General features: G+C 59.9%; 1 protein-coding gene across 1 annotated transcript in view; it reads right to left on the bottom strand.

Moving 5' to 3' along the window:
• CPSF1 (cleavage and polyadenylation specific factor 1) overlaps positions 1 to 27,776 on the bottom strand; it is an 84,184-nt gene that overhangs the window by 26,198 nt on the left and 30,210 nt on the right. Inside the window, exons 16-28 of the mRNA XM_084215346.1 lie at positions 24,988 to 25,077; positions 23,955 to 24,074; positions 21,143 to 21,178; positions 20,301 to 20,442; positions 18,535 to 18,713; positions 16,353 to 16,483; positions 15,489 to 15,660; positions 10,423 to 10,620; positions 6,554 to 6,643; positions 5,019 to 5,192; positions 3,458 to 3,571; positions 2,506 to 2,544; positions 1,104 to 1,220 (exon numbers count right to left, since the gene is read on the bottom strand). Of these exons, the coding sequence (XP_084071472.1) occupies positions 1,104 to 1,220; positions 2,506 to 2,544; positions 3,458 to 3,571; positions 5,019 to 5,192; positions 6,554 to 6,643; positions 10,423 to 10,620; positions 15,489 to 15,660; positions 16,353 to 16,483; positions 18,535 to 18,713; positions 20,301 to 20,442; positions 21,143 to 21,178; positions 23,955 to 24,074; positions 24,988 to 25,077 (1,602 nt within the window). The remainder of the gene's footprint in view (positions 1 to 1,103; positions 1,221 to 2,505; positions 2,545 to 3,457; positions 3,572 to 5,018; positions 5,193 to 6,553; positions 6,644 to 10,422; positions 10,621 to 15,488; positions 15,661 to 16,352; positions 16,484 to 18,534; positions 18,714 to 20,300; positions 20,443 to 21,142; positions 21,179 to 23,954; positions 24,075 to 24,987; positions 25,078 to 27,776) is intronic.

Raw genomic sequence — 27,776 nt, 5'->3', positions numbered from 1 at the left:
TGTGCCCAGGTGTGTTGTGGGTGTGCCCACATATGTCCAGGGTGTGCCCAGGTGTGCCTTGACTGTACCCAGGTGTGTCCAGGTGTGTTGTGGGTGTGTCCAGGTGTGTTGTGGGTGTGCCCAGGTGTGTCCTGACCACACCTAGGTGTGCCCAGGTATACTCTGGCCATACCCAGGTGTGCCCAGCTGTATCCTGACCATATGCAGGTGTGCCCTGGCTGTGCCCAGGTGTGCGCTGAGTGTCCCCAGGTGTGCCCAGGTGTGTTCTGGGTGTGCCCAGCTGTGTCCTGCCCATACCCAGGTGTGTCCAGGTGTGCCCTGATCATATGCAGATGTGCCCAGGTGTGTCCTGCCCGTGCCCAGGTGTGTTGTGGCTGTGCCCAGGTGTGTCCTGGCCGTGCCCAGGTGTACCCAGGTGTGTTGTGGCTGTGCCCAGGTGTGTCCTGCCTGTACCCAGGTGTACCCAGGTGTGTTCTGGGTGTGCCCAGGTGTGTCCTGCCCGTGCCCAGATGTGCCCAGGTGTGTTGTGGGTGTGCCCAGGTGTCTCCTGCCCATACCCAGGTGTGCCCAGGTGTGTTGTCGCTGTGCCCATGTGTGCCCAGGTGTGTTGTGGCTGTGCCCAAGTGTATTGTGGGTGTGCCCAGGTGTGTTGTGCCTGTGCCCAGGTGTGTTTTGCCTGTGCCCAGGTGTGTCCTGGCTGTACCCAGGTGCGTTGTGGCTGTGCCCAGGTGTGTCCCGCCCATGCCCAGGTGTGTTGTGGCCGTGCCCAGGTGTGTTGTGCCTGTACCCAGGTGTGCCCAGGTGTGTCCCGCCCATGCCCAGGTGTGTTGTGCCTGTGCCCAGGTGTGTTGTGCCTGTGCCCAGGTGTGTCCCGACCTCGCCCAGGTGTGCCCACGTGTGTTGTGGCTGTGCCCAGGTGTGCCCAGGTGTATTGTGGGTGTGCCCAGGTGTGTTGTGGGTATGCCCAGGTGTGTTTTGCCCGTGCCCAAGTGTGTCCAGGTGTGTCCCGGCCGTGCCCAGGTGTGCCCAGGTGTGCTTTGGGTATTCCCAGGTGTGTCCTGCCCATACCCAGGTGTGCCCAGGTGTGACCCGGCCCCGCCCACCTTGGACTCCACGTGGTAGGCCACGTAGTGGGCGGTGCAGCGCAGGGGGATCTTCCGCACCGGCCAGGGCGCGTCGTAGGACAGGTACGCCGGGAGGACGCTGATCCTTAACTCACCCTGCAACAGCCAAAATACCCCAAAATTAACCCAAAAGGGCTCAGGTGTGTCACAGGACAGGTACGCCGGGAGGACACTGATCCTTAACTCACCCTGGAACAGCCCAAAATATCCCAAAATTAACCCAAAATACCCCAGAGTTAACCCAAAATATCCCAAATGGCTCAGGTGTGTCACAGCACAGGTACGCCGGGAGGACGCTGATCCTCAGCTCACCCTGGAACAGCCAAAAAACCCCAAAATGAACCCAAAACATCCCAAATGGCTCAGGTGTGTCACAGCACAGGTACGCCGGAAACACGCTGATCCTCAGCTCACCCTGACCCCAAAAAAACCCAAAATTAACCCAAAATGTTTCAGGTGTGTCACAGACAGGTACGCCGGGAGGACGCTGATCCTCAGCTCATCCTGGAACAGCCAAAATACCCCAAAATTAACTCAAAGTTAACCCAAAATATCCCAAATGGCTCAGGTGTGTCACAGGACAGGTACGCCGGGAGGACACTGATCCTTAACTCGCCCTGCAACAGCCAAAATATCCCAAAATGAACCCAAAATTAACCCAAAAGGGCTCAGGTGTGTCACAGGACAGGTACACCGGGAGCACGCTGATCCTCAGCTCACCTGACCCCAAAAAACCCCAAAATTAACCCAAAATTAACCCAAAATGGCTCAGGTGTGTCACAGCACAGGTACACTGGGAGCACGCTGATCCTTAACTCACCCTGCAACAGCCAAAAAACCGCAAAATGAACCCAAAATATCCCAAAACGGCTCAGGTGTGTCACAGGACAGGTATGCTGGGAGGACGCTGATCCTCAGCTCACCCTGACCCCAAAAAACCCAAAATACCCCAAAATGAACCCAAATGGCTCAGGTGTGTCACAGCACAGGTAGGCCGGGAGCACGCTGATCCTCAGCTTACCCTGACCCCAAAAAACCCAAAATTAACCCAAAATATCCCAAAATCACCCCAAAAATGGATCCTGATCCTTAACTCAGCCTGAAACACCCCAAAATTGCCCCAAAATGGGTCAGGGCCATTTCCAGCTGTGCCCAGGTGTGCCCCCAGGTGTGCCCAGGTGTGCCCCCAGGTGTGCCCAGGTGTGCTCACCTGGCGGTTGCAGTACAGGAAGCCCTTGGGGCAGTTCAGGTGCCCCCCAGGTGTGCCCAGGTGTGCCCAGGTGTGCTCACCTGGCGGTTGCAGTACAGGAAGCCCTTGGGGCAGTTCAGACCCTGCCCCAGCTGTGCCCAGCTGTGCCCAGGTGTGCCCAGGTGTGCTCACCTGGCGGTTGAAGTACAGGAAGCCCTTGGGGCAGTTCAGACCCTGCCCCAGGTGTGCCCAGGTGTGCCCAGGTGTGCTCACCTGGCGGTTGCAGTACAGGAAGCCCTTGGGGCAGTTCAGACCCTGCCCCAGCTGTGCCCAGGTGTGCCCAGGTGTGCCCAGGTGCCCCCCCAGCTGTGCCCAGGTGTGCCCAGGTGCTCTCACCTGGCGGTTGAAGTACAGGAAGCCCTTGGGGCAGTTCAGGAGCCCCCCCAGGTGTGCCCAGGTGCCCCCCTAGGTGTGCCCAGGTGTCTCACCTGGCGGTTGCAGTACAGGAAGTCCTTGGGGCAGTTCAGACCCTGCCCCAGGTGTGCCCAGGTGTGTCCAGGTGCCCCCCCAGGTGTGCCCAGGTGTGCCCAGGTGCCTCACCTGGCGGTTGAAGTACAGGAAGCCCTTGGGGCAGTTCAGGTGCCCCCCCAGCTGTGCCCAGCTGTGCCCAGGTGTGCCCAGGTGCCTCACCTGGCGGTTGAAGTACAGGAAGCCCTTGGGGCAGTTCAGGTGCCCCCCCAGCTGTGCCCAGCTGTGCCCAGGTGTGCCCAGGTGTCTCACCTGGCGGTTGAAGTACAGGAAGCCCTTGGGGCAGTTCAGACCCTGCCCCAGGTGTATCCAGGTGTACCCAGGTGTGCCCTGGTGTGCCCAGGTGCCCCTGCAGGTGTGCCCAGGTGTGCCCAGGTGTCTCACCTGGTGGTTGAAGTACAGGAAGCCCTTGGGGCAGTTCAGGTGCCCCCCCAGGTGTGCCCAGGTGTGCCCAGGTGCCTCACCTGGCGGTTGAAGTACAGGAAGCCCTTGGGGCAGTTCAGACCCTGCCCCAGCTGTGCCCAGGTGTGCCCAGGTGTGCCCAGGTGCCCCCCCAGGTGTGCCCAGGTGTGCTCACCTGGCGGTTGAAGTACAGGAAGCCCTTGGGGCAGTTGACGTTGTGGAAAGGTGCGAAGGACTCCACGGGGCCGTCGATGCCCATGGGGTGCAGCCGCAGCGCCCCCCGGCCCGTCAGCAGCACCCAGTGCGGGGAGGGGCCGCAGATGAACACCTGGGGACAGGTAAACGACAGGGGAGGGACAGGTGAGGGACACCTGGGGACACCTGGGGACAGGTGAGGGACAGGGGAGGGACAGGGACACCCAGCACCCCCCGGCCCGTCAGCAGCACCCAGTGCGGGGAGGGGCCGCAGATGAACACCTGGGACAGGTAAACGACAGGGGAGGGACAGGTGAGGGACACCTGGGGACACCTGGGGACAGGTGAGGGACAGGGGAGGGACAGGGACACCCAGCACCCCCCGGCCCGTCAGCAGCACCCAGTGCGGGGAGGGGCCGCAGATGAATACCTGGGACAGGTAAACGACAGGTGAGATACACCTGGGGACACCTGGGGACAGGTGAGGGACACCTGGGGACACCTGGGGATGGGGACAGCTGGGGACAGGGACACCCAGAGCCCCCCGGCCCGTCAGCAGCACCCAGTGCGGGGAGGGGCCGCAGATGAACACCTGCGCAGGTAAACGACAGGTGAGATACACCTGGGGACAGCTGGGGACAGGTGAGGGACACCTGGGGACACCTGGGGATGGGGACAGCTGGGGACAGGGACACCCAGAGCCCCCCGGCCCGTCAGCAGCACCCAGTGCGGGGAGGGGCCACAGATGAACACCTGGGACAGGTGAGGGACAGGTGAGGGACACCTGGGGACAGGTGAGATACACCCGGGGACACCTGGGGACACCTGGGGACACCCAGAGGCCCCCGGCCCGTCAGCAGCACCCAGTGCGGGGAGGGGCCGCAGATGAACACCTGGGCAGGTGAGGGACAGGTGAGGGACAGGGGAGGGACAGGGGAGGGACAGGTGAGGGACACCTGGGAGTGCAGACAGATTTGGGGTCCCACCCCAAGGTTTTGGGGTCCTTGGTGGATTTTGGGGTCCCCCCAACCGTTTTTGGGGTGCCTCACCCCCGAGTAGCCGTAGATGTCGTGGAAGGGGCGGATTTGGGGTCCCTGATGCATTTTGGGGTCCCTGGTGGGTTTTGGGGTCCCTGATGCATTTTGGGGTCCCTGGTGGATTTTGGGGTCCCCCCGGGCCGTTTTTGGGGTCCCCGGGCCGTTTTTGGGGTCCCTGGTGGGATTTGGGGTCCCCGGGCCGTTTTTGGGGTGCCTCACCCCCGAGCAGCCGTAGATGTCGTGGAAGGGGCAAATTTGGGATCCCTGATGGATTTTGGGGTTCCTGGTGGATTTTGGGGTCCCCGGGCCGTTTTTGGGGTCCCCGGGGCCGTTTTTGGGGTGCCTCACCCCCGAGCAGCCGTAGATGTCGTGGAAGGGGCAGATTTGGGGTCCCACTCCCCAGATTTGGGGTCTCTCCCCCATAGATTTGGGGTCCCTGATGGATTTTGGGGTCCCCGGGCCGTTTTTGGGGTCCCCGGGCCGTTTTTGGGGTCCCCCCGGGCCGTTTTTGGGGTCCCCGGGGCCGTTTTTGGGGTGCCTCACCCCCGAGTAGCCGTAGATGTCGTGGAAGGGCCGGAACCGCGCCACGCGGCCTCGGGGTCCCCCCGGTTCCTCGGGGGTCGCGCCCGGAGCCCCCCCGGGAGCCCCCCCCGGTCCCTCCGGCTTCTTCCGCGACGGTTTCGGCTTCTTCTCCCGGAAATTGATCCCGTGGGGCACCTGGGGGGCAGGGACGGGGGGGTTTAGGGGGTGGGACCCCCAAAAATATCCCTAAAGACCCCCAAAATCCACCCCAAATGGCCCCTGAAAAATCGTCCCCAAATCACCCCCAAAAATTCTCCCAGAATCTCCCCTTAAAAATCCTCCCCAAATCCCCCCGGAGCCCCCCAAAATCCCCCTGGAGTCCCCCCAAATCCTCCCCAAATCCCCCCAAAAATCCTCCCCAAATCCCCCTGGAGCCCCCCAGATCCTCCCCAAATCCCCCCAAAAATCCTCCCCAAATCCTCCTGGAACCCCCAAAATCCTCCCCAAATCCCTCCAAAAATCCTCCCCAAATCCTCCTGGAACCCCCAAAATCCTCCCCAAATCCCCCCAAAAATCCTCCCCAAACCCCCAAAAAAATCCTCCACAAATCCCCCTGAAAACCCCCCCTAGAGCTCCCCAAATTCTGCCAGAGCCCCCCAAAAAATCCCTCCCAAATCCCCTCCCAAATCCTCCTGAAGCCCCCCAAAATCCTCCCCAAATTCCCCCTGAAAATCCTCTCCAAATGTCCCCCAAACCCCTCCCAAAAAATCCTCCCCAACTCCCCCCCAAATCCCCCCAGAGCCCCCCAAAAAATCCCTCCCAAATCCCCTCCAAAATCCTCCCAAATCCCCCTGAAGTCCCAAAAAATCCTCCCCAAATCCCCCCCCAAAAAACCCATCCAAATCCTCTCTAAACCCCCCAAAATTCTCCCCAAATCCTCTCAAATTCCCCTGGAGCCCCTAAAATCTTCCCAGAACCCCCAAAATCTCCCCAGAGCCCCCAAAATGCCCCCAGAGCCCCCCAAAATGCCCCCAGAGCCCCCCAAATGCCCCCAGAGCCCCTCAAAATGCCCCCAGAGCCCCCCAAAATCTCCCAGAGCCCCCCAAAATGCCCCGAGAGCCCCCCAAAATCCCCCCCCAAATCTCCCCAGAGCCCCCCAAAATGACCCTGGAGCCCCCCAAAATGCCCCAAGAGCCCCCAAAATGCCCCCAGAGACCCCAAAATCCCCCCAAAATCTCCCCAGAGCCCCCAAAATGCCCCCAGAGCCCCCCAAAATCACCCCCAAATCCCCCCAAAATCTCCCCAGAGCCCCCCAAAATCTCCCCAGAGCCCCCCAAAATCACCCCAATATTCCCCCAAATCCCCCCCAAATCTCCCCAGAGCCCCCCAAAATGCCCCAAGAGCCCCCAAAATCCCCCCAAAATCTCCCCAGAGCCCCCCAAAATGACCCTGGAGCCCCCCAAAATGCCCCAAGAGCCCCCCAAAATCCCCCCAGAGCCCCCCAAAATCCCCCCAGAGCCCCCCAGATCCCCCCACTCCCCCAGCCCCGCTCTCACCTTGCGGAACCGAACCTTGAGGTTGCTCTGGCCCAGCTGGGAGTCGTGGGCAAAGGCCTCGTACAGGAGCAGCTCCTGCTCCACGTGCACCTGCAACCCCAAAAAATGCACCTGGGAACCCCAAAATCCATCCAGAACCCCAAACCCCTCGTACAGGAGCAGCTCCTGCTCCACGTGCACCTGGAACCCCAAAAACGGTCAGGGAACCCCAAAATCCATCCCAGGGAACCCCAAACTCCATCCCAGGAACCCCAAATCCCTCGTACAGGAGCAGCTCCTGCTCCACGTGCACCTGCAACCCCAAAAACGGTCAGGGGACCCCAAAAATGCAACTGGGAAACCCCAAATCCACCTGGGAAACCCCAAAAATTCATCCCAGAACCCCAAACCCCTCGTACAGGAGCAGCTCCTGCTCCACGTGCACCTGGAACCCCAAAAACGGTCAGGGGACCCCAAAAATGCAACTGGGAAACCCCAAATCCACCTGGGAAACCCCAAAAATTCATCCCAGAACCCCAAACCCCTCGTACAGGAGCAGCTCCTGCTCCACGTGCACCTGCAACCCCAAAAATGCACCTGGGAACCCCAAAATCCATCCTAGAACCCCAAACCCCTCGTACAGGAGCAGCTCCTGCTCCACGTGCACCTGCAACCCCAAAAAATGGGTCAGGGAACCCCAAAATCCATCCCAGGAACCCCAAAAATCCATCCAGAACCCCAAACCCCTGGTACAGGAGCAGCTCCTGCTCCACGTGCACCTGGAACCCCAAAAAATGGTCAGGGGACCCCAAAATCCATCCCAAAACCCCAAACCCCTCGTACAGGAGCAGCTCCTGCTCCACGTGCACCTGCAACCCCAAAAACGGTCAGGGGACCCCAAAAATGCACCTGGAAACCCCAAATCCACCTGGGAAACCCCAAAAATTCATCCCAGAACCCCAAACCCCTGGTACAGGAGCAGCTCCTGCTCCACGTGCACCTGCAACCCCAAAAACGGGTCAGGGAACCCCAAAAATGCACCTGGGAACCCCAAAAATCCATCCTAAAACCCCAAACCCCTCATACAGGAGCAGCTCCTGCTCCACGTGCACCTGGAACCCCAAAAATGGTCAGGGAACCCCAAAAATGCACCTGGAGAACCCCAAAATCCACCCCAGGAACCCCAAAATGCACCTGGGAACCCCAAACCCCTTGAACAGGAGCAGCTCCTGCTCCACGTGCACCTGCAACCCCAAAAACGGTCAGGGAACCCCAAAAATGCACCTGGAAAACCCCAAAATCCACCTGGGAAACTGAAAAATCTACCTGGAACCCCAAAAATGCACCTGGGAACCTCAAAATCCATCCCAGGAATCCCAAACCCCTCGTACAGGAGCAGCTCCTGCTCCACGTGCACCTGGAACCCCAAAAACGGTCAGGGAACCCCAAAAATGCACCTGGGAACCCCAAAAATCCATCCTAAAACCCCAAACCCCTCGTACAGGAGCAGCTCCTGCTCCACGTGCACCTGGAACCCCAAAAATGGTCAGGGAACCCCAAAGATGCAACTGGGAACCCCAAAATCCATCCCAGGAACCCCAAACCCCTCATACAGGAGCAGCTCCTGCTCCACGGGCACCTGGAACCCCAAAAACGGATCAGGGGACCCCAAAAATACACCTGGGAAATCCCAAAAATCCACCTGAGAATCTGAAAAATGAACCTGGAACCCCAAAATCCACCTGGAACCCCAAAAACGGATCAGGGAACCCCAAAATCCACCTGGGGAACCCCAAACCCCTCGTACAGGAGCAGCTCCTGTTCCACGTGCACCTGCAACCCCAAAAAATGGTCAGGGAACCCAAAATCCACCTGGGAAACCCCAAAAAATGGTCAGGGAACCCCAAAAATACACCTGCAACCCCAAAATCCAACTGGGAACCCCAAAATCTACCTGGGAATCCCAAAATCTACCTGGGAATCCCAAAACCCAACTGGGAAACCCCAAATCCTCCTGGGAAACCCCAAAAATCCATCCTAGAACCCCAAACCCCTCGTACAGGAGCAGCTCCTGCTCCACGTGCACCTGCAACCCCAAAAATGGGTCAGGGGACCCCAAAATCCATTCCAGGAACCCCAAAATCCATCCCAGGAACCCCAAATCCCTCGTACAGGAGCAGCTCCTGCTCCACGTGCACCTGCAACCCCAAAAACGGTCAGGGGACCCCAAAATGCACCTGGGAACCCAAAAATTCATCCCAGAACCCCAAACCCCTGGTACAGGAGCAGCTCTTGCTCCACGTGCACCTGAAACCCCAAAAATGGTCAGGGGACCCCAAAATCCATCCCAAAACCCCAAAAATTCATCCCAGGAACCCCAAAAATCCATCCAGAACCCCAAACCCCTCCTGCAGGAGCAGCTCCTGCTCCACGTGCACCTGGAACCCCAAAAACGGATCAGGGGACCCCAAAAATGCACCTGGGAAATCCCAAAAATCCACCTGAGAATCTGAAAAATGCACCTGGAACCCCAAAATCCACCTGGGAACCCCAAAAATGGTCAGGGGACCCCAAAATCCACCTGGGAAACCCCAAACTCCTCGTACAGGAGCAGTTCCTGCTCCACGTGCACCTGGAACCCCAAAAATGCACCTGGGAACCCCAAAAATGCACCTGGGAACCCCAAAATCCCCTTGGGAACCCCCAAAAACGGTCAAGGAACCCCAAAAATACACCTGGGAAACCCCAAAAACGGTCAGGGAACCCCAAAATCCACCTGGGAAACACCAAAAAACAGTCAGGGAACCCCAAAAATCTACCTGGGAACACCAAAAAAACGGCCAGGGAACCTCAAAAATCCATCCCAGGAACCCCAAAAATGCACCCCAGAACCCCAAACCCCTCGTACAGGAGCAGCTCCTGCTCCACGTGCACCTGCAACCCCAAAAGGGTCAGGGAACCCCAAAAATGCACCTGGGAACCCAAAAATGGTCAGGGGACCCCAAAATCTATCCCCAAACCCCAAACCCATCGTGCAGGAGCAGCTCCTGCTCCACGTGCACCTGGGAACCCCAAAAATGGATCAGGGGACCCCAAAAACCCACCTGGGAACCCCAAAAACCTGTCCAAAAATCCGCCCAGTGATATTCCCAGTGCCCATCCCAGTGCCCCTCCCAGTGCTCCCAGTTTGGCAATTCCCAGTGCTCCCAGTTTGGCCATTCCCAGTGCTCCCAGTTTGGCCATTCCCAGTGCTCCCAGTTTGGCCATTCCCAGTGCTCCCAGTTTGGCCATTCCCATCACTCCCATCACTCCCATCACTCCCAGTGCTCCCAGTGCTCCCAGTGCTCCCAGTACCAGCAGGAAGGGGCGGCTCTGGGCGCGGCCCAGCCCCACCAGCAGCAGCTCCCGCACGTGGGGCAGCTCCCAGTGCTCCCAGTTTGGCCATTCCCAGTGCTCCCAGTTTGGCCATTCCCATCACTCCCATCATTCCCATCACTCCCATTGCTCCCAGTGCTCCCAGTTTGGCCATTCCCAGTGCTCCCAGTTTGGCCATTCCCAGTGCCATTCCCAGACCATTCCCATCACTCCCATCACTCCCATCACTCCCAGTGCTCCCAGTTTGGCCATTCCCAGTGCTCCCAGTTTGGCCATTCCCAGTGCCATTCCCAGACCACTCCCATCACTCCCAGTGCTCCCAGTGCTCCCAGTACCAGCAGGAAGGGGCGGCTCTGGGCGCGGCCCAGCCCCACCAGCAGCAGCTCCCGCACGTGGGGCAGCTCCCAGTGCTCCCAGTTTGGCCATTCCCAGACCATTCCCATCACTCCCAGTGCTCCCAGTTTGGCCATTCCCATCACTCCCATCACTCCCAGTGCTCCCAGTGCTCCCAGTACCAGCAGGAAGGGGCGGCTCTGGGCGCGGCCCAGCCCCACCAGCAGCAGCTCCCGCACGTGGGGCAGTTCCCGCTCTCCCCTCTCGTCCTTGCGGGGCTCGGCCGGCGGCTGCCCGAAGGACGAATCCACCAACACCCGCTGCCCCACCGGGAAGTTCTTCACCAGGAACACCAGGCGCCACTCGGGGACATGGTAAATCTGGGGGAAAAACGGGGAAAATGGGGAAAATGGTGAAAAAATTGGGATTATGGGGGAAAACAAGGGGAAAAAATGGAAAAAAAATGGAAAAAAAATGGAAAAAAATGGGGATTATGGGGGGAAAACAAGGGGAGTTCTTCACCAGGAACAGCAGGGGACACTCGGGGACATGGTAAATCTGGGGGGAAAAATGGGGAAAATGGGAAAAATGGGAATTGTGGGGAAAAAAATGGAGATTATTGGGGGGAAAATGGGAATTGTGCAGGGCAAACAATGGGAGTTCTTCACCAGGAACAGCAGGGGACACTTGGGGACCTGGGAGATCTGGGGGGAAATAAGGAAAATGGGAAAAATGGAAAAAAATGGAAAAAAATGGAAAAAAATGGGAAAAAATGGGGATTATGGGGGGAGAATAGGGATTTATGGGGGGAGAAATGGGGATTATGGTGGTAGAAATGGGGATTGTGGGGGGAAACAATGGGAGTTCTTCACCAGGAACCGCAGGGGACACTCGGGGACCTGGGAGATCTGGGGGGAAATGGGGAAAATGGGAAAAACAGTGAAAAATGGGAATTGTGGGGAAGAAATGGAAAATAATGGAAAAAAATGGGGATTATGGGGAAAAAAATGGGAAAAAAATGGGGATTATGGGGTAAAAATGGGGATTTATTGGGGGGAAAATGGGGATTATGGGGGTAAAATGGGGATTATGGGGGGAAAACAAGGGGAGTTCTTCAGCAGGAACAGCAGGGGACACTCGGGGACCTGGTAGATCTGGGGGGAAAAACGGGGAAAATGGGAAAAATGGTGAAAAATGGGAATTGTGGGATAAAATGGGAAAAAATGGAAAAAAAATGGAAAAAAATGGGGATTATGGGGGGAAAACAAGGGGAGTTCTTCACCAGGAACAGCAGGGGACACTCGGGGACCTGGTAGATCTGGGGGAAAAAAGGGGAAAATGGGAAAAATGGTGAAAAAATGGGATTTATGGGGAAAAAAAGTGAAATATTGGGTAAAAATTGGGATTATTGGGGGAGAAATAGGGATTTATAGGGGGGAAAACAAGGGGAGTTCTTCAGCAGGAACAGCAGGGGACACTCGGGGACATGGTAGATCTGGGGGGAAAAAGGGGGAAAATGGGAAAAAAATGGAAAAAAATGGGGATTTATGGGGGAAAACAAGGGGAGTTCTTCACCAGGAACAGCAGGGGACACTCGGGGAGCTGGTAGATCTGGGGGGAAAAACGGGGAAAATGGTGAAAAATGGGAATTGTGGGGAAAAAAAAGTGAATTATTGGGTAAAAATTGGGATTATTGGGGGAGAAATGGGGATTTATAAGGGGGAAAACAAGGGGAGTTCTTCACCAGGAACAGCAGGGGACACTCAGGGACTGGGGAGATCTGGGGGGAAAAATGGGGAAAATTGGAAAAATGGTGAAAAATGTGAATTATGGGGAAAAAATGGGAAAAAAATGGGAAAAAAATGGAAAAAAATGGGGATTATGGGGATAAAATGGGGATTTATGGGGGGGAAATAATGGGAGTTCTTCACCAGGAACACCAGGCGCCACTCGGGGACGTGGTAAATCTGGGGGAAAAACGGGGAAAATGGGAAAAATGGTGAAAAATGGGAATTGTGGGAAAAAAATGGGAAAAAATGGAAAAAAAAATGGAAAAAAATGGGGATTATGGGGGGAAAACAAGGGGAGTTCTTCACCAGGAACACCAGGCACCACTCGGGGACCTGGGAGATCTGGGGGGAAAAACGGGGAAAATGGGAAAAATGGAAAAAATGGGAATTGTGGGGAAAAAATGGGAAAAAATGGAAAAAAAATGGAAAAAAATGGAAAAAAATGGAAAAAAATGGAAAAAAATGGGGATTATGGGGGCAAAACAAGGGGAGTTCTTCAGCAGGAACAGCAGGGGACACTCGGGGACCTGGGAGATCTGGGGGGAAAAAAGGGGAAAATGGGAAAAATGGTGAAAAATGGGAAAAAATGGGAAAAAATGGAAAAAAAGGGATTATGGGGATAAAATGGGGATTGTGGGGGGAAAATAATGGGAATTCTTCACCAGGAACAGCAGGAGACACTCGGGGAGCTGGGAGATCTGGGGGGAAAAATGGGGAAAATGGGAAAAATGGAAAAAAAATGGGAATTGTGGGGAAAAAATGGGGATTATGGGGGAGAAAAATGCGGATTATGGGGGGGAAATGGGATTTATGGGGGGAGAAATGGGGATTATAGAGGGAAAACAAGGGGAGTTCTTCACCAGGAACAGCAGGGGACACTCGGGGAGCTGGGAGATCTGGGGGAAAAATGGGGAAAATGGGAAAAATGGTGAAAAATGGAAAAAAATGGGAAAAAATGGAAAAAAAGGGATTATGGGGATAAAATGGGGATTGTGGGGGAAAGCCAGCAGAGTTCAGGAGGGAAATGGGAACTGTGAAGGGAAACGAGGGGAATTGCAGCAAGAAAACATTCCCAGTCCATCCCAGCCCCATTCCCAGTATATCCCAGTCCATCCCAGTCCATCCCAGTATCCACAGTCCCATTCCCAGTATCCCCAGTATCCCCAGTATATCCCAGTCCATCCCAGTACCTCCATGTTGCCGTTCTCCCTGGCCAGCACACACCAGCCCCATTCCCAGTATATCCCAGTCCCTCCCAGTATATCCCAGTATCCCCAGTCCATCCCAGTACCTCCATGTTGCCGTTCTCCCTGGCCAGCACACACCAGTGCCATTCCCATTATCCCCACCACCATTCCCAGTCCCTCCCAGTCCCTCCCAGTATCCCCAGTACCTCCATGTTGCCGTTCTCCCTGGCCAGCACACACCAGTGCCATCCCCAGCCCCATTCCCAGTCCCTCCCAGTCCCTCCCAGTCCATCCCAGTACCTCCATGTTGCCGTTCTCCCTGGCCAGCACACACCAGTGCCATTCCCAGCACACACCAGTGCCATTCCCAGTATATCCCAGTATATCCCAGTATCCCCAGTACCTCCATGTTGCCGTTCTCCCTGGCCAGCACACACCAGCCCCATTCCCAGTATATCCCAGTATCCCCAGTACCTCCATGTTGCCGTTCTCCCTGGCCAGCACACACCAGTGCCATTCCCAGTATATCCCAGTATATCCCAGTACCTCCATGTTGCCGTTCTCCCTGGCCAGCACACACCAGCCCCATTCCCAGCACACGCCAGTGCCATTCCCAGTCCCTCCCAGTCCCTCCCAGTCCATCCCAGTACCTCCATGTTGCCGTTCTCCCTGGCCAGCACACACCAGTGCCATTCCCAGTCCATCCCAGTATCCCCAGTATCCCCAGTACCTCCATGTTGCCGTTCTCCCTGGCCAGCACACACCAGCCCCATTCCCAGTATATCCCAGTATCCCCAGTATCCCCAGTACCTCCATGTTGCCGTTCTCCCTGGCCAGCACACACCAGTGCCATTCCCAGCACACACCAGTGCCATTCCCAGTCCATCCCAGTCCATCCCAGTACCTCCATGTTGCCGTTCTCCCTGGCCAGCACACACCAGTGCCATTCCCAGTCCATCCCAGTATCCCCAGTACCTCCATGTTGCCGTTCTCCCTGGCCAGCACACACCAGCCCCATTCCCAGTCCCTCCCAGTCCCTCCCAGTATATCCCAGTACCTCCATGTTGCCGTTCTCCCTGGCCAGCACACACCAGCCCCATTCCCAGTCCCTCCCAGTATCCCCAGTACCTCCATGTTGCCGTTCTCCCTGGCCAGCACACACCAGTGCCATTCCCAGTATATCCCAGTATCCCCAGTACCTCCATGTTGCCGTTCTCCCTGGCCAGCACACACCAGTGCCATTCCCAGTATATCCCAGTATCCCCAGTACCTCCATGTTGCCGTTCTCCCTGGCCAGCACACACCAGTGCCATTCCCAGTCCCTCCCAGTCCATCCCAGTACCTCCATGTTGCCGTTCTCCCTGGCCAGCACACACCAGCCCCATTCCCAGTCCATCCCAGTCCCTCCCAGTCCCTCCCAGTCCCTCCCAGTATCCCCAGTACCTCCATGTTGCCGTTCTCCCTGGCCAGCACACACCAGCCCCATTCCCAGTCCATCCCAGTCCCTCCCAGTCCCTCCCAGTCCCTCCCACTATCCCCAGTACCTCCATGTTGCCGTTCTCCCTTGCCAGCACACACCAGCCCCATTCCCAGTATATCCCAGTATATCCCAGTATCCCCAGTACCTCCATGTTGCCGTTCTCCCTGGCCAGCACACACCAGTGCCATTCCCAGCACACACCAGTGCCATTCCCAGTCCATCCCAGTCCCTCCCAGTATCCCCAGTACCTCCATGTTGCCGTTCTCCCTTGCCAGCACACACCAGCCCCATTCCCAGTATATCCCAGTATATCCCAGTATCCCCAGTACCTCCATGTTGCCGTTCTCCCTGGCCAGCACACACCAGTGCCATTCCCAGCACACACCAGTGCCATTCCCAGTCCATCCCAGTCCCTCCCAGTATCCCCAGTACCTCCATGTTGCCGTTCTCCCTGGCCAGCACACACCAGTGCCATTCCCAGTATATCCCAGTATATCCCAGTATCCCCAGTACCTCCATGTTGCCGTTCTCCCTGGCCAGCACACACCAGTGCCATTCCCAGCACACACCAGTGCCATTCCCAGCACACACCAGTGCCATTCCCAGTCCCTCCCAGTCCATCCCAGTCCATCCCAGTACCTCCATGTTGCCGTTCTCCCTGGCCAGCACACACCAGTGCCATTCCCAGTCCCTCCCAGTATCCCCAGTACCTCCATGTTGCCGTTCTCCCTGGCCGGCACACACCAGTGCCATTCCCAGTATATCCCAGTATATCCCAGTATCCCCAGTACCTCCATGTTGCCGTTCTCCCTGGCCAGCACACACCAGTGCGAGGGTTCGGGGCTCAGCGGGGCCGGGTCTCTCTCGGGGGGTCCCGCCCGCCGCGGCTCCTCCCGGGGCGGGGAGCGGCCCGAGCCCCCCGAGTCCCCGTAGAGCATCTCCTCCTCGTCGTCCACCGAGCCACTGTGGGGACATGGGGACACCTGAGACACCTGGGATACACCTGGGCACACCTGGGATACACCTGGGCACACCTGGGATACACCTGGGCACACCTAACAAACCCCCCGAGTCCCCGTAGAGCATCTCCTCCTCGTCGTCCACTGAGCCACTGCGGGGACATGGGGACACCTGAGACACCTGGGCACACCTGAGATACACCTGAGATACACCTGGGATACACCTGGGATACACCTGGGCACACCTGGGATACACCTGGGCACACCTGGGATACACCTGGGATACACCTGGGCACACCTGGGGACATGCGGGGACACCAGTGGGGACACCTGAGAACATCCCTAGACACACAGCAGGGAACACCTGGAGACTCGGGACACCTTGGGGACACCTGGGGACACCTGGGGACACCTGTGGATACATCTGGGGACAACTGGGGACACCTTGGGGACATCTGGGGACACCTGTGGATACACCTGGCGACACCTTGGGGACACCTGGGGACACCTTGGGGACACCTGGGGACACTTGGGGACACCTGGACCCACTTGAGAACATCCTTAGACACACAGCTGGGAACACCTGGAGACTCAGGACACCTTGGGGACATCTGGGGACATCTGAGGATACACCTGGGGACACCTGGGGGACATCTGGGGACACCTTGGGGACACCTGGGGACACCTGTGACCCACCTGAGGTCCTGGATGAGGGTCTCGGCCTCGGCGTGGGGGCGGGGCGGGGGCTCCTCGCGGGGGGCGCGGCTCTCGGTGGTGAACATTCCGGAAAGGTCCCGGTACAGGCACAGCGCTGTCACCCGCGAGGGCTGCAGGGACAGCAATGGGGACATCACTGGGGACACTGGGGACACTGGGGACATCACTGGGAACATCACTGGGGACATTGGGGACATCACTGGGGACATTGGGGACATTCCGGAAAGGTCCCGGTACAGGCACAGCGCTGTCACCCGCGAGGGCTGCGGGGGACAGCAATGGGGACATCACTGGGGACATCATTGGGGACATCACTGGGGACATTCCGGAAAGGTCCCGGTACAGGCACAGCGCTGTCACCCGCGAGGGCTGCGGGGGACAGCAATGGGGACATGGGGACATCATTGGGGACATCATTGGGGACATCACTGGGGACATCACTGGGGACATCGCTGGGGACATTGGGGACATCACTGGGGACATTCCGGAAAGGTCTCAGTACAGGCACAGCGCTGTCACCCGTGAAGGCTGCAGGGACATGGGGACATCATTGGGACACTGGGGACATTGGGGACATCACTGGGACATTGGGGACATCACTGGGGACATTCCGGAAAGGTCCCGGTACAGGCACAGCGCTGTCACCCGTGAGGGCTGCAGGGGACAGCAATGGGGACATCACTGGGGACACCACTGGGGACATTGGGGGATTGGGGACACTGGGACATCATTGGGGACATTCCGGAAAGGTCTCGGTACAGGCACAGCGCTGTCACCCGCGACGGCTGCAGGGGACAGCAATGGGGACATCACCGGGGACACTGGGGGGACATTGGGATATTGGGGACATTGGGATATTGGGGACATTGGTGACACTCACGTGTGACACGGGCGGGCGCAGCAGGGCCAGGCAGGGTTGGGGATGGTTGGGGATGGTTGGGGACACAGGTGACACAGGTGACACTCACGTGTGACACGGGCAGCTGCAGCAGGGCCAGGCAGGGTTGGGGACACAGGTGACACTCACGTGTGACACGGGCGGCCGCAGCAGGGCCAGGCAGGATTAGGAAGGGTTGGGGACATTGGTGACACTCACGTGTGACACAGGTGGCCGCAGCAGGGCCAGGCAGGGTTGGGGATGGTTGGGGATGGTTGGGGACACAGGTGACACAGGTGACACTCACGTGTGACACGGGTGGCCGCAGCAGGGCCAGGCAGGGCCAGGCAGGGTTGGGGATGGTTGGGGATGGTTGGGGACACAGGTGACACGGTGACACTCATGTGTGACACGGGTGGCCGCAGCAGGGCCAGGCAGGGCCAGGCAGGGTTGGGGATGTTAGGGGACACAGGTGACACGGTGACACTCACGTGTGACACGGGTGGCCGCAGCAGGGCCAGGCAGGGTTGGGGATGGTTGGGGATGGTTGGGGACACAGGTGACACAGGTGACACTCACGTGTGACACGGGTGGCCGCAGCAGGGCCAGGCAGGGCCAGGCAGGGTTGGGGATGTTAGGGGACACAGGTGACACGGTGACACTCACGTGTGACACGGGCGGGCGCAGCAGGGCCAGGCAGGGTTGGGGACACAGGTGACACTCAGGTGTGACACGGGTGGCCGCAGCAGGGCCAGGCAGGGTTGGGGATGGTTGGGGATGGTTGGGGATGGTTGGGGACACAGGTGACACTCACATGTGACACGGGTGGCCGCAGCAGGGCCAGGCAGGGCCAGGCAGGGTTGGGGATGGTTGGGGATGGTTGGGGACACAGGTGACACGGTGACACTCATGTGTGACACGGGTGGCCGCAGCAGGGCCAGGCAGGGCCAGGCAGGGTTGGGGATGTTAGGGGACACAGGTGACACGGTGACACTCACGTGTGACACGGGTGGCCGCAGCAGGGCCAGGCAGGGTTGGGGATGGTTGGGAAGGGTTGGGGACAGTTGGTGACACGGTGACACTCACGTGTGACACGGGCGGCCGCAGCAGGGCCAGGCAGGGTTGGGGATGGTTGGGGACATTGGTGACACTCACGTGTGACACGGGCGGCCGCAGCAGGGCCCGGCAGGGTTGGGGACATTGGTGACACTCACGTGTGACACGGGCGGCCGCAGCAGGGCCAGGCAGGGATGTGGATGGTTGGGGACAGTTGGTGACACTCACGTGTGACACGGGTGGCCGCAGCAGGGCCAGGCGCGGGGCGCGGCCGCCGTAGGTGTCCCCCTTGAGCGTGAAGGTGGCCAGGTGGCCGTCGGCGCTGAGCAGCACCCCGAAGGGATCGGCCACGGCGCAGTGCACGATGGGAGAGCCCAGGTCCACGGGGACAAAGTGCAGCTGGGTCACTGTGGGGACAGCAGTGTCACCAGGGGGTCACAGCAGGGTCACCTCACTGTCACACCCCTGTGTGACCCCAAACCCACGGGGACAAAGTGCAGCTGGGTCACTGTGGGGACAGCAGCGTCACCAGGGGGGCACAGCAGTGTCACCTCACTGTCACACCCCTGTGTGACCCCAAACCCACGGGGACAAAGTGCAGCTGGGTCACTGTGGGGACAGCAGGGTCACCAGGGGGTCACAGCAGTGTCACCTCACTGTCACACCCCCTGTGTGATCCCAGGTCCACGGGGACAAAGTGCAGCTGGGTCACTGTGATGAGGGGACAGCAGGGTCACAGCAGTGTCACCTCACTGTCACACCCCTGTGTGACCCCAAACCCACGGGGACAAAGTGCAGCTGGGTCACTGTGAGGGGACAGCAGTGTCACCAGGGGGTCACAGCAATGTCACACCCCTGTGCCAGCCCAGGTCCACGGGGACAAAGTGCAGCTGCGTCACTGTGGGGACAGCAGTGTCACAGCAGTGTCATCTCACTGTCACACCCCCTGTGTGACCCCAAACCCACGGGGACAAAGTGCAGCTGGGTCACTGTCAGGGGACAGCCGTGTCACCAGGGGGTCACAGCAGTGTCACCTCACTGTCACACCCCTGTGTGACCACAAACCCACGGGGACAAAGTGCAGCTGGGTCACTGTGGGGACAGCAGGGTCACAGCCCTGTCACACTCCCTGTGTCTCCTCCTGTGTCACCTGCCAATGTCACCTCACTGTCACTGCACCGCCAAGAATGACACAGTAGTGTCACCCTGGTGCCACCCCCAGGTGTCACCTCTTCCTGCGCCATCCCCTCGATGGCACACCTGGGGACACACCTGGGCCCGTGTGAGCCCCTGATGTCACCCTAGGGGTGCCCCCAGGTGTGTCCCAGGTGTCCCCAGCTGTGTCCCTGTCCCCAGGTGTGTCCCTGTCCCCAGGTGTGTCCCTGTCCCCAGCTGTGTCCCAGCTGTGTCCCCAGGTGTGTCCCTGTCCCCAGGTGTGTCCCCAGGTGTGTCACTCACCGCCCTGCAGCAGGCGCAGCCCCAGCGGTGACACCTGCACGATGAACTGGCCCTGTCCCCAGGTGTGTCCCAGGTGTGTCCCTGTCCCCAGGTGTGTCCCAGGTGTGTCCCCAGGTGTGTCCCTGTCCCCAGGTGTGTCCCTGTCCCCAGGTGTGTCCCCAGGTGTGTCCCTGTCCCCAGGTGTGTCCCCAGCTGTGTCCCCAGGTGTGTCACTCACCGCCCTGCAGCAGGCGCAGCCCCAGCGGTGACACCTGCACGATGAACTGGCCCTGGCCCAGCTGTGTCCCAGGTGTGTCCCTGTCCCCAGCTGTGTCCCTGTCCCCAGGTGTGTCCCAGGTGTGTCCCCAGGTGTGTCCCTGTCCCCAGGTGTGTCCCCAGGTGTGTCACTCACCGCCCTGCAGCAGGCGCAGCCCCAGCGGTGACACCTGCACGATGAACTGGCCCTGTCCCCAGGTGTGTCCCTGTCCCCAGGTGTGTCCCCAGGTGTGTCCCTGTCCCCAGGTGTGTCCCCAGGTGTCCCCAGGTGTGTCACTCACCGCCCTGCAGCAGGCGCAGCCCCAGCGGTGACACCTGCACGATGAACTGGCCCTGGCCCAGGTTCCCCGCGAACACGGTCGGGCCCTGCGTGGCGAAGCCGCTCGTGTCCAGCTCCAGGATCTCCTGGCCCGTCTGCAGGATCTGGGGACAGCGGGGACAGCGGGGGACATCAGGGGACAGCGGGGGACACTGGGGACACGGCACCCACAGAGCCACCAGAACAGGGCTGCTGTCCCCAGGGAGGGACATGGGGACACTGAGGGGACACTGGGCAAGGCCGGGCCCAGGTGAGCCCAAACCCAGGTCACTGACCCTTGAGGGGACACTGGGGACATCAGGGGACATTGGGGACATCAGGGGACACTGGGGACACGGCACCCACAGAGCCACCAGAACAGGGCTGCTGTCCCCAGGGAGAGACATGGGGACGACGAGGGGACAGTGGGCAGGGCCAGGCCCAGGTGAGCCCACATCCAGGTCACTGACCCTTGAGGGGACATACGGGGACACTGGGGACATCAGGGGACACTGGGGACAAGGCACCCACAGAGCCACCAGAACAGGGGTGCTGTCCCCAAAGTGGGACATGGGGATCTGAGGGGACACTGGTCAGGGCCAGCCCCCAGGTGACCCCAAATGCAGGTCACTGTCTCTAAAGGTGACATTGGGGACATCAGGGGGACATTGGGGGACACCAGGGGGACATCAGGACAGATCCTGCAGGAAGCCTCCAGGACACGAGCACTGTCCCCATTGGGGACATGAGTACACCAGGTGAGAGCAAGGAGTGTCTGTGTCCCCATGTCCCTTTGATGTCCCCAATGTCCCCAGTGTCCCTCACCATGGTGGAGTCCTCCCGGCTCAGGATCAGGAAGCCCTGTCCCCATGATGTCCCCAATGTCCCCAATGTCCCCTCACCATGGTGGAGTCCTCCCGGCTCAGGATCAGGAAGCCCTGTCCCCATGATGTCCCCATGATGTCCCCAATGTCCCCAGTGTCCCCTCACCATGGTGGAGTCCTCCCAGCTCAGGATCAGGAAGCCCTGTCCCCATGATGTCCCCATGATGTCCCCAATGTCCCCATGATGTCCCCAATGTCCCCAATGTCCCCAATCAATGTCCCTCACCATGGTGGAGTCCTCCCGGCTCAGGATCAGGAAGCCCTGTCCCCATGATGTCCCCATGATGTCCCCAGTGTCCCCAGTGTCCCCAATGTCCCTCACCATGGTGGAGTCCTCCTGGCTCAGGATCAGGAAGCCCTGTCCCTGGGATGTCCCCAATGTCCCCATGATGTCCCCAGTGTCCCCAATGTCCCTCACCATGGTGGAGTCCTCCCGGCTCAGGATCAGGAAGCCCTGTCCCTGGGATGTCCCCAATGTCCCCATGATGTCCCCAGTGTCCCCAATCAATGTCCCTCACCATGGTGGAGTCCTCCCGGCTCAGGATCAGGAAGCCCTGTCCCTGGGATGTCCCCAATGTCCCCATGATGTCCCCAGTGTCCCCAATCAATGTCCCTCACCATGGTGGAGTCCTCCCGGCTCAGGATCAGGAAGCCCTGTCCCTGGGATGTCCCCAATGTCCCCATGATGTCCCCAGTGTCCCCAATCAATGTCCCTCACCATGGTGGAGTCCTCCTGGCTCAGGATCAGGAAGCCCTGTCCCTGGGATGTCCCCAATGTCCCCATGATGTCCCCAGTGTCCCCAATGTCCCTCACCATGGTGGAGTCCTCCCGGATCAGGATCAGGAAGCCCTGTCCCTGGGATGTCCCCAATGTCCCCAATGTCCCCATGATGTCCCCAATGTCCCCAATGTCCCTCACCATGGTGGAGTCCTCCCGGCTCACGATCAGGATGCCCTGTCCCCATGATGTCCCCATGATGTCCCCAATGTCCCCAATGTCCCCAATGTCCCTCACCATGGTGGAGTCCTCCTGGCTCACGATCAGGAAGCCCTGTCCCCATGATGTCCCCATGATGTCCCCATGATGTCCCCATGATGTCCCCAATGTCCCCAGTGTCCCTCACCATGGTGGAGTCCTCCCGGATCAGGATCAGGAAGCCCTGTCCCCATGATGTCCCCATGATGTCCCCATGATGTCCCCAATGTCCCCAGTGTCCCTCACCATGGTGGAGTCCTCGCGGCTCAGGATCAGGAACCCGTGCCCCCATGATGTCCCCAATGTCCCCAATGTCCCCAGTGTCCCCGGCTCAGGATCAGGAAGCCCTGTCCCCATGATGTCCCCAGTGTCCCCATGATGTCCCCAATGTCCCCATGATGTCCTCAATGTCCCCAGTGTCCCCAATGTCCCTCACCATGGTGGAGTCCTCCCGGCTCAGGATCAGGAACCCGTGCCCCCATGATGTCCCCAATGTCCCCAATGTCCCCAGTGTCCCCGGCTCAGGATCAGGAAGCCCTGTCCCCATGATGTCCCCAGTGTCCCCATGATGTCCCCAATGTCCCCATGATGTCCTCAATGTCCCCAGTGTCCCCAATGTCCCTCACCATGGTGGAGTCCTCCCGGCTCAGGATCAGGAAGCCCTGTCCCCATGATGTCCCCATGATGTCCCCAATGTCCCCAATGTCCCCAGTGTCCCCTCACCATGGTGGAGTCCTCCCGGCTCAGGATCAGGAAGCCCTGTCCCCATGATGTCCCCATGATGTCCCCAATGTCCCCAGTGTCCCCAATGTCCCTCACCATGGTGGAGTCCTCCCGGCTCAGGATCAGGAAGCCCTGTCCCCATGATGTCCCCAATGTCCCCAATGTCCCCAATGTCACTCACCATGGTGGAGTCCTCCCGGCTCAGGATCAGGAAGCCCTGTCCCTGGGATGTCCCCAATGTCCCCAGTGTCCCCATGATGTCCCCAGTGTCCCCAATGTCCCTCACCATGGTGGAGTCCTCCCGGCTCAGGATCAGGAAGCCCTGTCCCCATGATGTCCCCATGATGTCCCCATGATGTCCCCAGTGTCCCCAATCAATGTCCCTCACCATGGTGGAGTCCTCCCGGCTCAGGATCAGGAAGCCCTGTCCCTGGGATGTCCCCAATGTCCCCATGATGTCCCCAGTGTCCCCAGTCAATGTCCCTCACCATGGTGGAGTCCTCCCGGCTCAGGATCAGGAAGCCCTGTCCCTGGGATGTCCCCAATGTCCCCATGATGTCCCCAGTGTCCCCAATCAATGTCCCTCACCATGGTGGAGTCCTCCCGGCTCAGGATCAGGAAGCCCTGTCCCTGGGATGTCCCCAATGTCCCCATGATGTCCCCAGTGTCCCCAATCAATGTCCCTCACCATGGTGGAGTCCTCCCGGCTCAGGATCAGGAAGCCCTGTCCCTGGGATGTCCCCAATGTCCCCATGATGTCCCCAGTGTCCCCAATGTCCCCTCACCATGGTGGAGTCCTCCCGGCTCAGGATCAGGAAGCCCTGTCCCCATGATGTCCCCAATGTCCCCAGTGTCCCCAATGTCCCCTCACCATGGTGGAGTCCTCCCGGCTCAGGATCAGGAAGCCCTGTCCCTGGGATGTCCCCAATGTCCCCATGATGTCCCCAGTGTCCCCAATGTCCCCTCACCATGGTGGAGTCCTCCCGGCTCAGGATCAGGAAGCCCTGTCCCCATGATGTCCCCAATGTCCCCAGTGTCCCCAATGTCCCCTCACCATGGTGGAGTCCTCCCGGCTCAGGATCAGGAAGCCGTGCCGTTCCCCGTCCTCCTCGGAAGGTTCCGGAGCCGCCGTCGCCGCCTCGGGCTCCGCGCTGGTCCCCGGGGCCACCTCGGGCTGTGGGGACAGAGCCTCGCTGGGGACAGGGGACACAGGGGACACAGAGGGACACAGAGGGACAGGGGGACAAGAGGGGACAGGGACACGTGGGTATACAGGGGGACACAGGGGGACACAGGGGGACACAGAGGGACAGGGGGACATGAGGGGACAGGGACACAGGATGAGGGGACACAGGGGGACACAGAGGACATGGGGACACAGAGGACATGGGGACACAGGATGAGGGGACACAGGGGGACACAGAGGACATGGGGACACAGGGACATGGGGACATGGGGACACAGAGGACATGGGGACACAGGGACATGGGGACATGGGGACACAGGGACAGGGGGACATGGGGACACAGGGATATGAGAGAACAGAAGGACACAGGGACGGGGGGGGTGGGGGAAAAGGGGACACAAGGACATGGATGGGGACACAGGGACATGGATGGGGACACGGTGACACAGGGAGGTGGACGTGAGGACACAGGTGACACGGGGACATGAAGGGACACAGAGACATGGATGGGGACACGGTGACACAGGTGACATGGGGGTGACACAGGGACAGTGACACAGGGATACAGGTGACATAGGGGTGACACAGATGACACAGGAGGGTGACACGGTGACACAGGAGAGTGACACAGGGACACTGGGGTGACACAGGGGTGACACAGGTGACACAGGGGTGACAGGAGGGTGACACAGGGACACGGGGTGACACAGGGTGACACAGGTGACACTGGGGTGACACAGGAGGGTGACACAGGTGACACAGGAGGGTGACACAGGGACACAGGGTGACACAGGTGACACTGGGGTGACACAGGGGTGACACAGGGACACAGGGGTGACACAGGTGCCACAGGAGGGTGACACAGGGACACGGGGTGACACGGGGTGACACAGGGACGCACCTGTTCCCGCGGGGGGGGCGCGGTGACCGTCCACATGTCGTAACAGCCGGGCAGCTCGAAGGTTGTCACCACCTGCGGCCGGATGCTGCGCTGGGGACACCGACAGGGGACAGCTGTGGGGACAGCCGCCACAGGGGGACAGCCATGGGGACAGGGGACAGCCATGGGGACAGGGGACAGGGACAGGAGTCAGGGGACAGGGACGGGGACAGGGGACAGCCGTGGGGACAGCCGCCACAGAGGGACAGCCATGGGGACAGGGGACAGGGGGATGGGGACAGGGGACAGCCGTGGGGACAGCTGCCACAGGGGGACAGCCATGGGGACAGGGGACAGGGGGATGGGGGGACAGGGACAGGAGTCAGGGGGATGGGGACAGGGACAGTGGTCGCGGGACAGGGATGGGGACACAGGTGGGGACAGGAGTCAGGGGACAGGGATGGGGACAGGGACAGTGGTTGGGGGACAGGGATGGGGGACAGGGACAGGAGTCAGGGAGATGGGTGGGGACAGGGGATGAGGGACAGGGACAGGAGTCAGGGGGACAGGGGGACAGCCATCACAGGGGGGCAGGGACAGGGACAGGGACAGGGGTCAAGGGGACAGGGACAGGGATGGGGACAGTGACAGCCATAAGGGAACAGGGGCAGGGATGGGGACAGGGGTCAAGGGGACAGCGGTCACAGGAACAGGGATGGGGACAGGGAGAGGGACAGGGATGGGGACAATGGTCAGGGGACAGGGATGGGGACAGGGCCAGGGGACAGCAGTCAGGGACAGGGGAACAGGGACAGCCACCAGGGGACAGGGACAGGGGACAGAGGGACAGGGACAGCAGTCATGGGACAGGGATGGAGACGGGGACACGGAGAGGGGACAGGGACAGAGGGGGGACAGGGGAATGGGACAAGGACAGCAGTCACAGGGGGACAGGGATGGGGACAGGGACAGCAGTCACAGGGGGACAGGGATGGGGACAGGGACAGCAGTCACAGGGGGACAGGGATGGGGACAGGGACAGCAGTCACGGGGGGACAGCGGTCACAGGGGAATGGGATAGGGGACAGAGGTCAGGGGACAGCGGTCACAGGGACAGGGAACGGGACAAGGATGGGGACAGGGACAAGGACAGGGATGGGGACAGGGGACAGGGATGGGGACAGGGACAGGGACAGAGATGGGGACAGTGGTCACAGGGACAGGGAACAGGGGACAAGGATGGGGACAGGGGACAGGGACAAGGACAGGGATGGGGACGGGGACAGTGGTCACAGAGGGACAGGGATGGGGACAGGGACAGGGGAATGGGATAGGGGACAGAGGTCAGGGGACAGCAGTCACAGGGACAGGGAACGGGACAAGGATGGGGACAGGGGACAGGGACAGGGATGGGGACAGGGACAGGGATGGGGACAGGGACAGGGATGGGGACAGGGATGGGGACAGGGACAGGGACGGGGACAGGGATGGGGACAGGGACAGCGGTCACAGAGGGACAGGGAGCAGGCAAAGCCATCAGGGGACAGTTTCAGCTTTATGGGGCGCTGCCCCATGGATTTGGGGTACCCCACAGGTTTTGGGGTGTCGCTGGGGGGTACAGGTGGGTTTTGGGGTACCCCACAGGTTTTGGGGTGTCCCTGGGGGTACAGGCAGTTTTGGGGTGTCGCTGGGGGGTACACGCAGTTTTGGGGTGTCGCTGGGGGGTACACGCAGTTTTGGGGTACCCCACAGGTTTTGGGGTGTCGCTGGGGGGTACAGGCAGTTTTGGGGTGTCGTTGGGGGGTACAGGCAGTTTTGGGGTACCCCACGGGTTTTGGGGTGTCGCTGGGGGGGTACAGGTGGGTTTTGGGGTACCCCACAGGTTTTGGGGTGTCGCTGGGGGGGTACAGGCAGTTTTGGGGTGCCCCACAGGTTTTGGGGTGTCGCTGGGGGGGTACAGGCGCTCCCCAGCCTTTGGGGTCACCCTGGTTCACCCCAGCCCTGCTCTGGCACCGGGATCGGCCCCCGGGATCCTCCCGCGGGGGACTCGGAGGTGCGGGGGGGGTTGGGGTTTTGGGGTGCAGGGGGGATTGGGGGTGCAGGGGGGATTTGGGGTTCAGGGGGATTTGTAGGGTTCAGGGGGGTTTGGGGGTTCAGGGGGATTTGTAGGGTTCAGGGGGTTTTGGGGTTTGGGGGTGCAGGGGGGATTGGGGTTCAGGGGGGTTTGGGGTTCAGGGGGGTTTTGGGGTTTGGGGTGCGGGGGGGATTTGTGGGGTTCAGGGGGATTTGGGGCTTCAAGGCAGTTGTGGGGTTCAGGGGGGTTTGGGGTTCAGGGGGGTGTGGGGTTTTGGGGTGCAGGGGGGATTTGGGGTTCAAGGGGGTTTGGGGTTCAGGGGGTTTGGGGTTTTGGGGTGCAGGGGGGATTTGGGGTTCAGGGGGGTTTGTGGGGTTCAGGGGGGTTTTGGGATTTGGGGTTCAGGGGGGATTTGGGGTTCAGGGGGGTTTGGGGTTCAGGGGGGTTTGGGGTTTTGGGGTTCAGGGGGGTTTGGGGGTTCAGGGGGGTTTGTGGGGTTCCGGGGGATTTGGGGGTTCAGGGGGTTTGTGGGGTTGTGGGGTTCAGGGGGGTTTGGGGTTCAGGGGGGATTTGTGGGGTTTCAGAGGTGTTTGTGGGGTTCAGGGGGGTTTGGGGTTATGCAGGGTTTGGGGTTTTGGGGTTCAGGGGGGATTTGTGGGGTTCAGGGGGGTTTGGGGTTTCAGGGGTGTTTGTGGGGTTCAGGGGGGTTTGGGGTTATGCGGGGTTTGGGGTTTTG

The sequence above is a fragment of the Fringilla coelebs genome (assembly GCF_963513975.1).
Source record: "Fringilla coelebs genome assembly, chromosome: 1".
In the NCBI taxonomy this organism is placed as follows: domain Eukaryota; kingdom Metazoa; phylum Chordata; class Aves; order Passeriformes; family Fringillidae; genus Fringilla; species Fringilla coelebs.
This window is presented reverse-complemented; position numbering and strand designations above follow the sequence as displayed.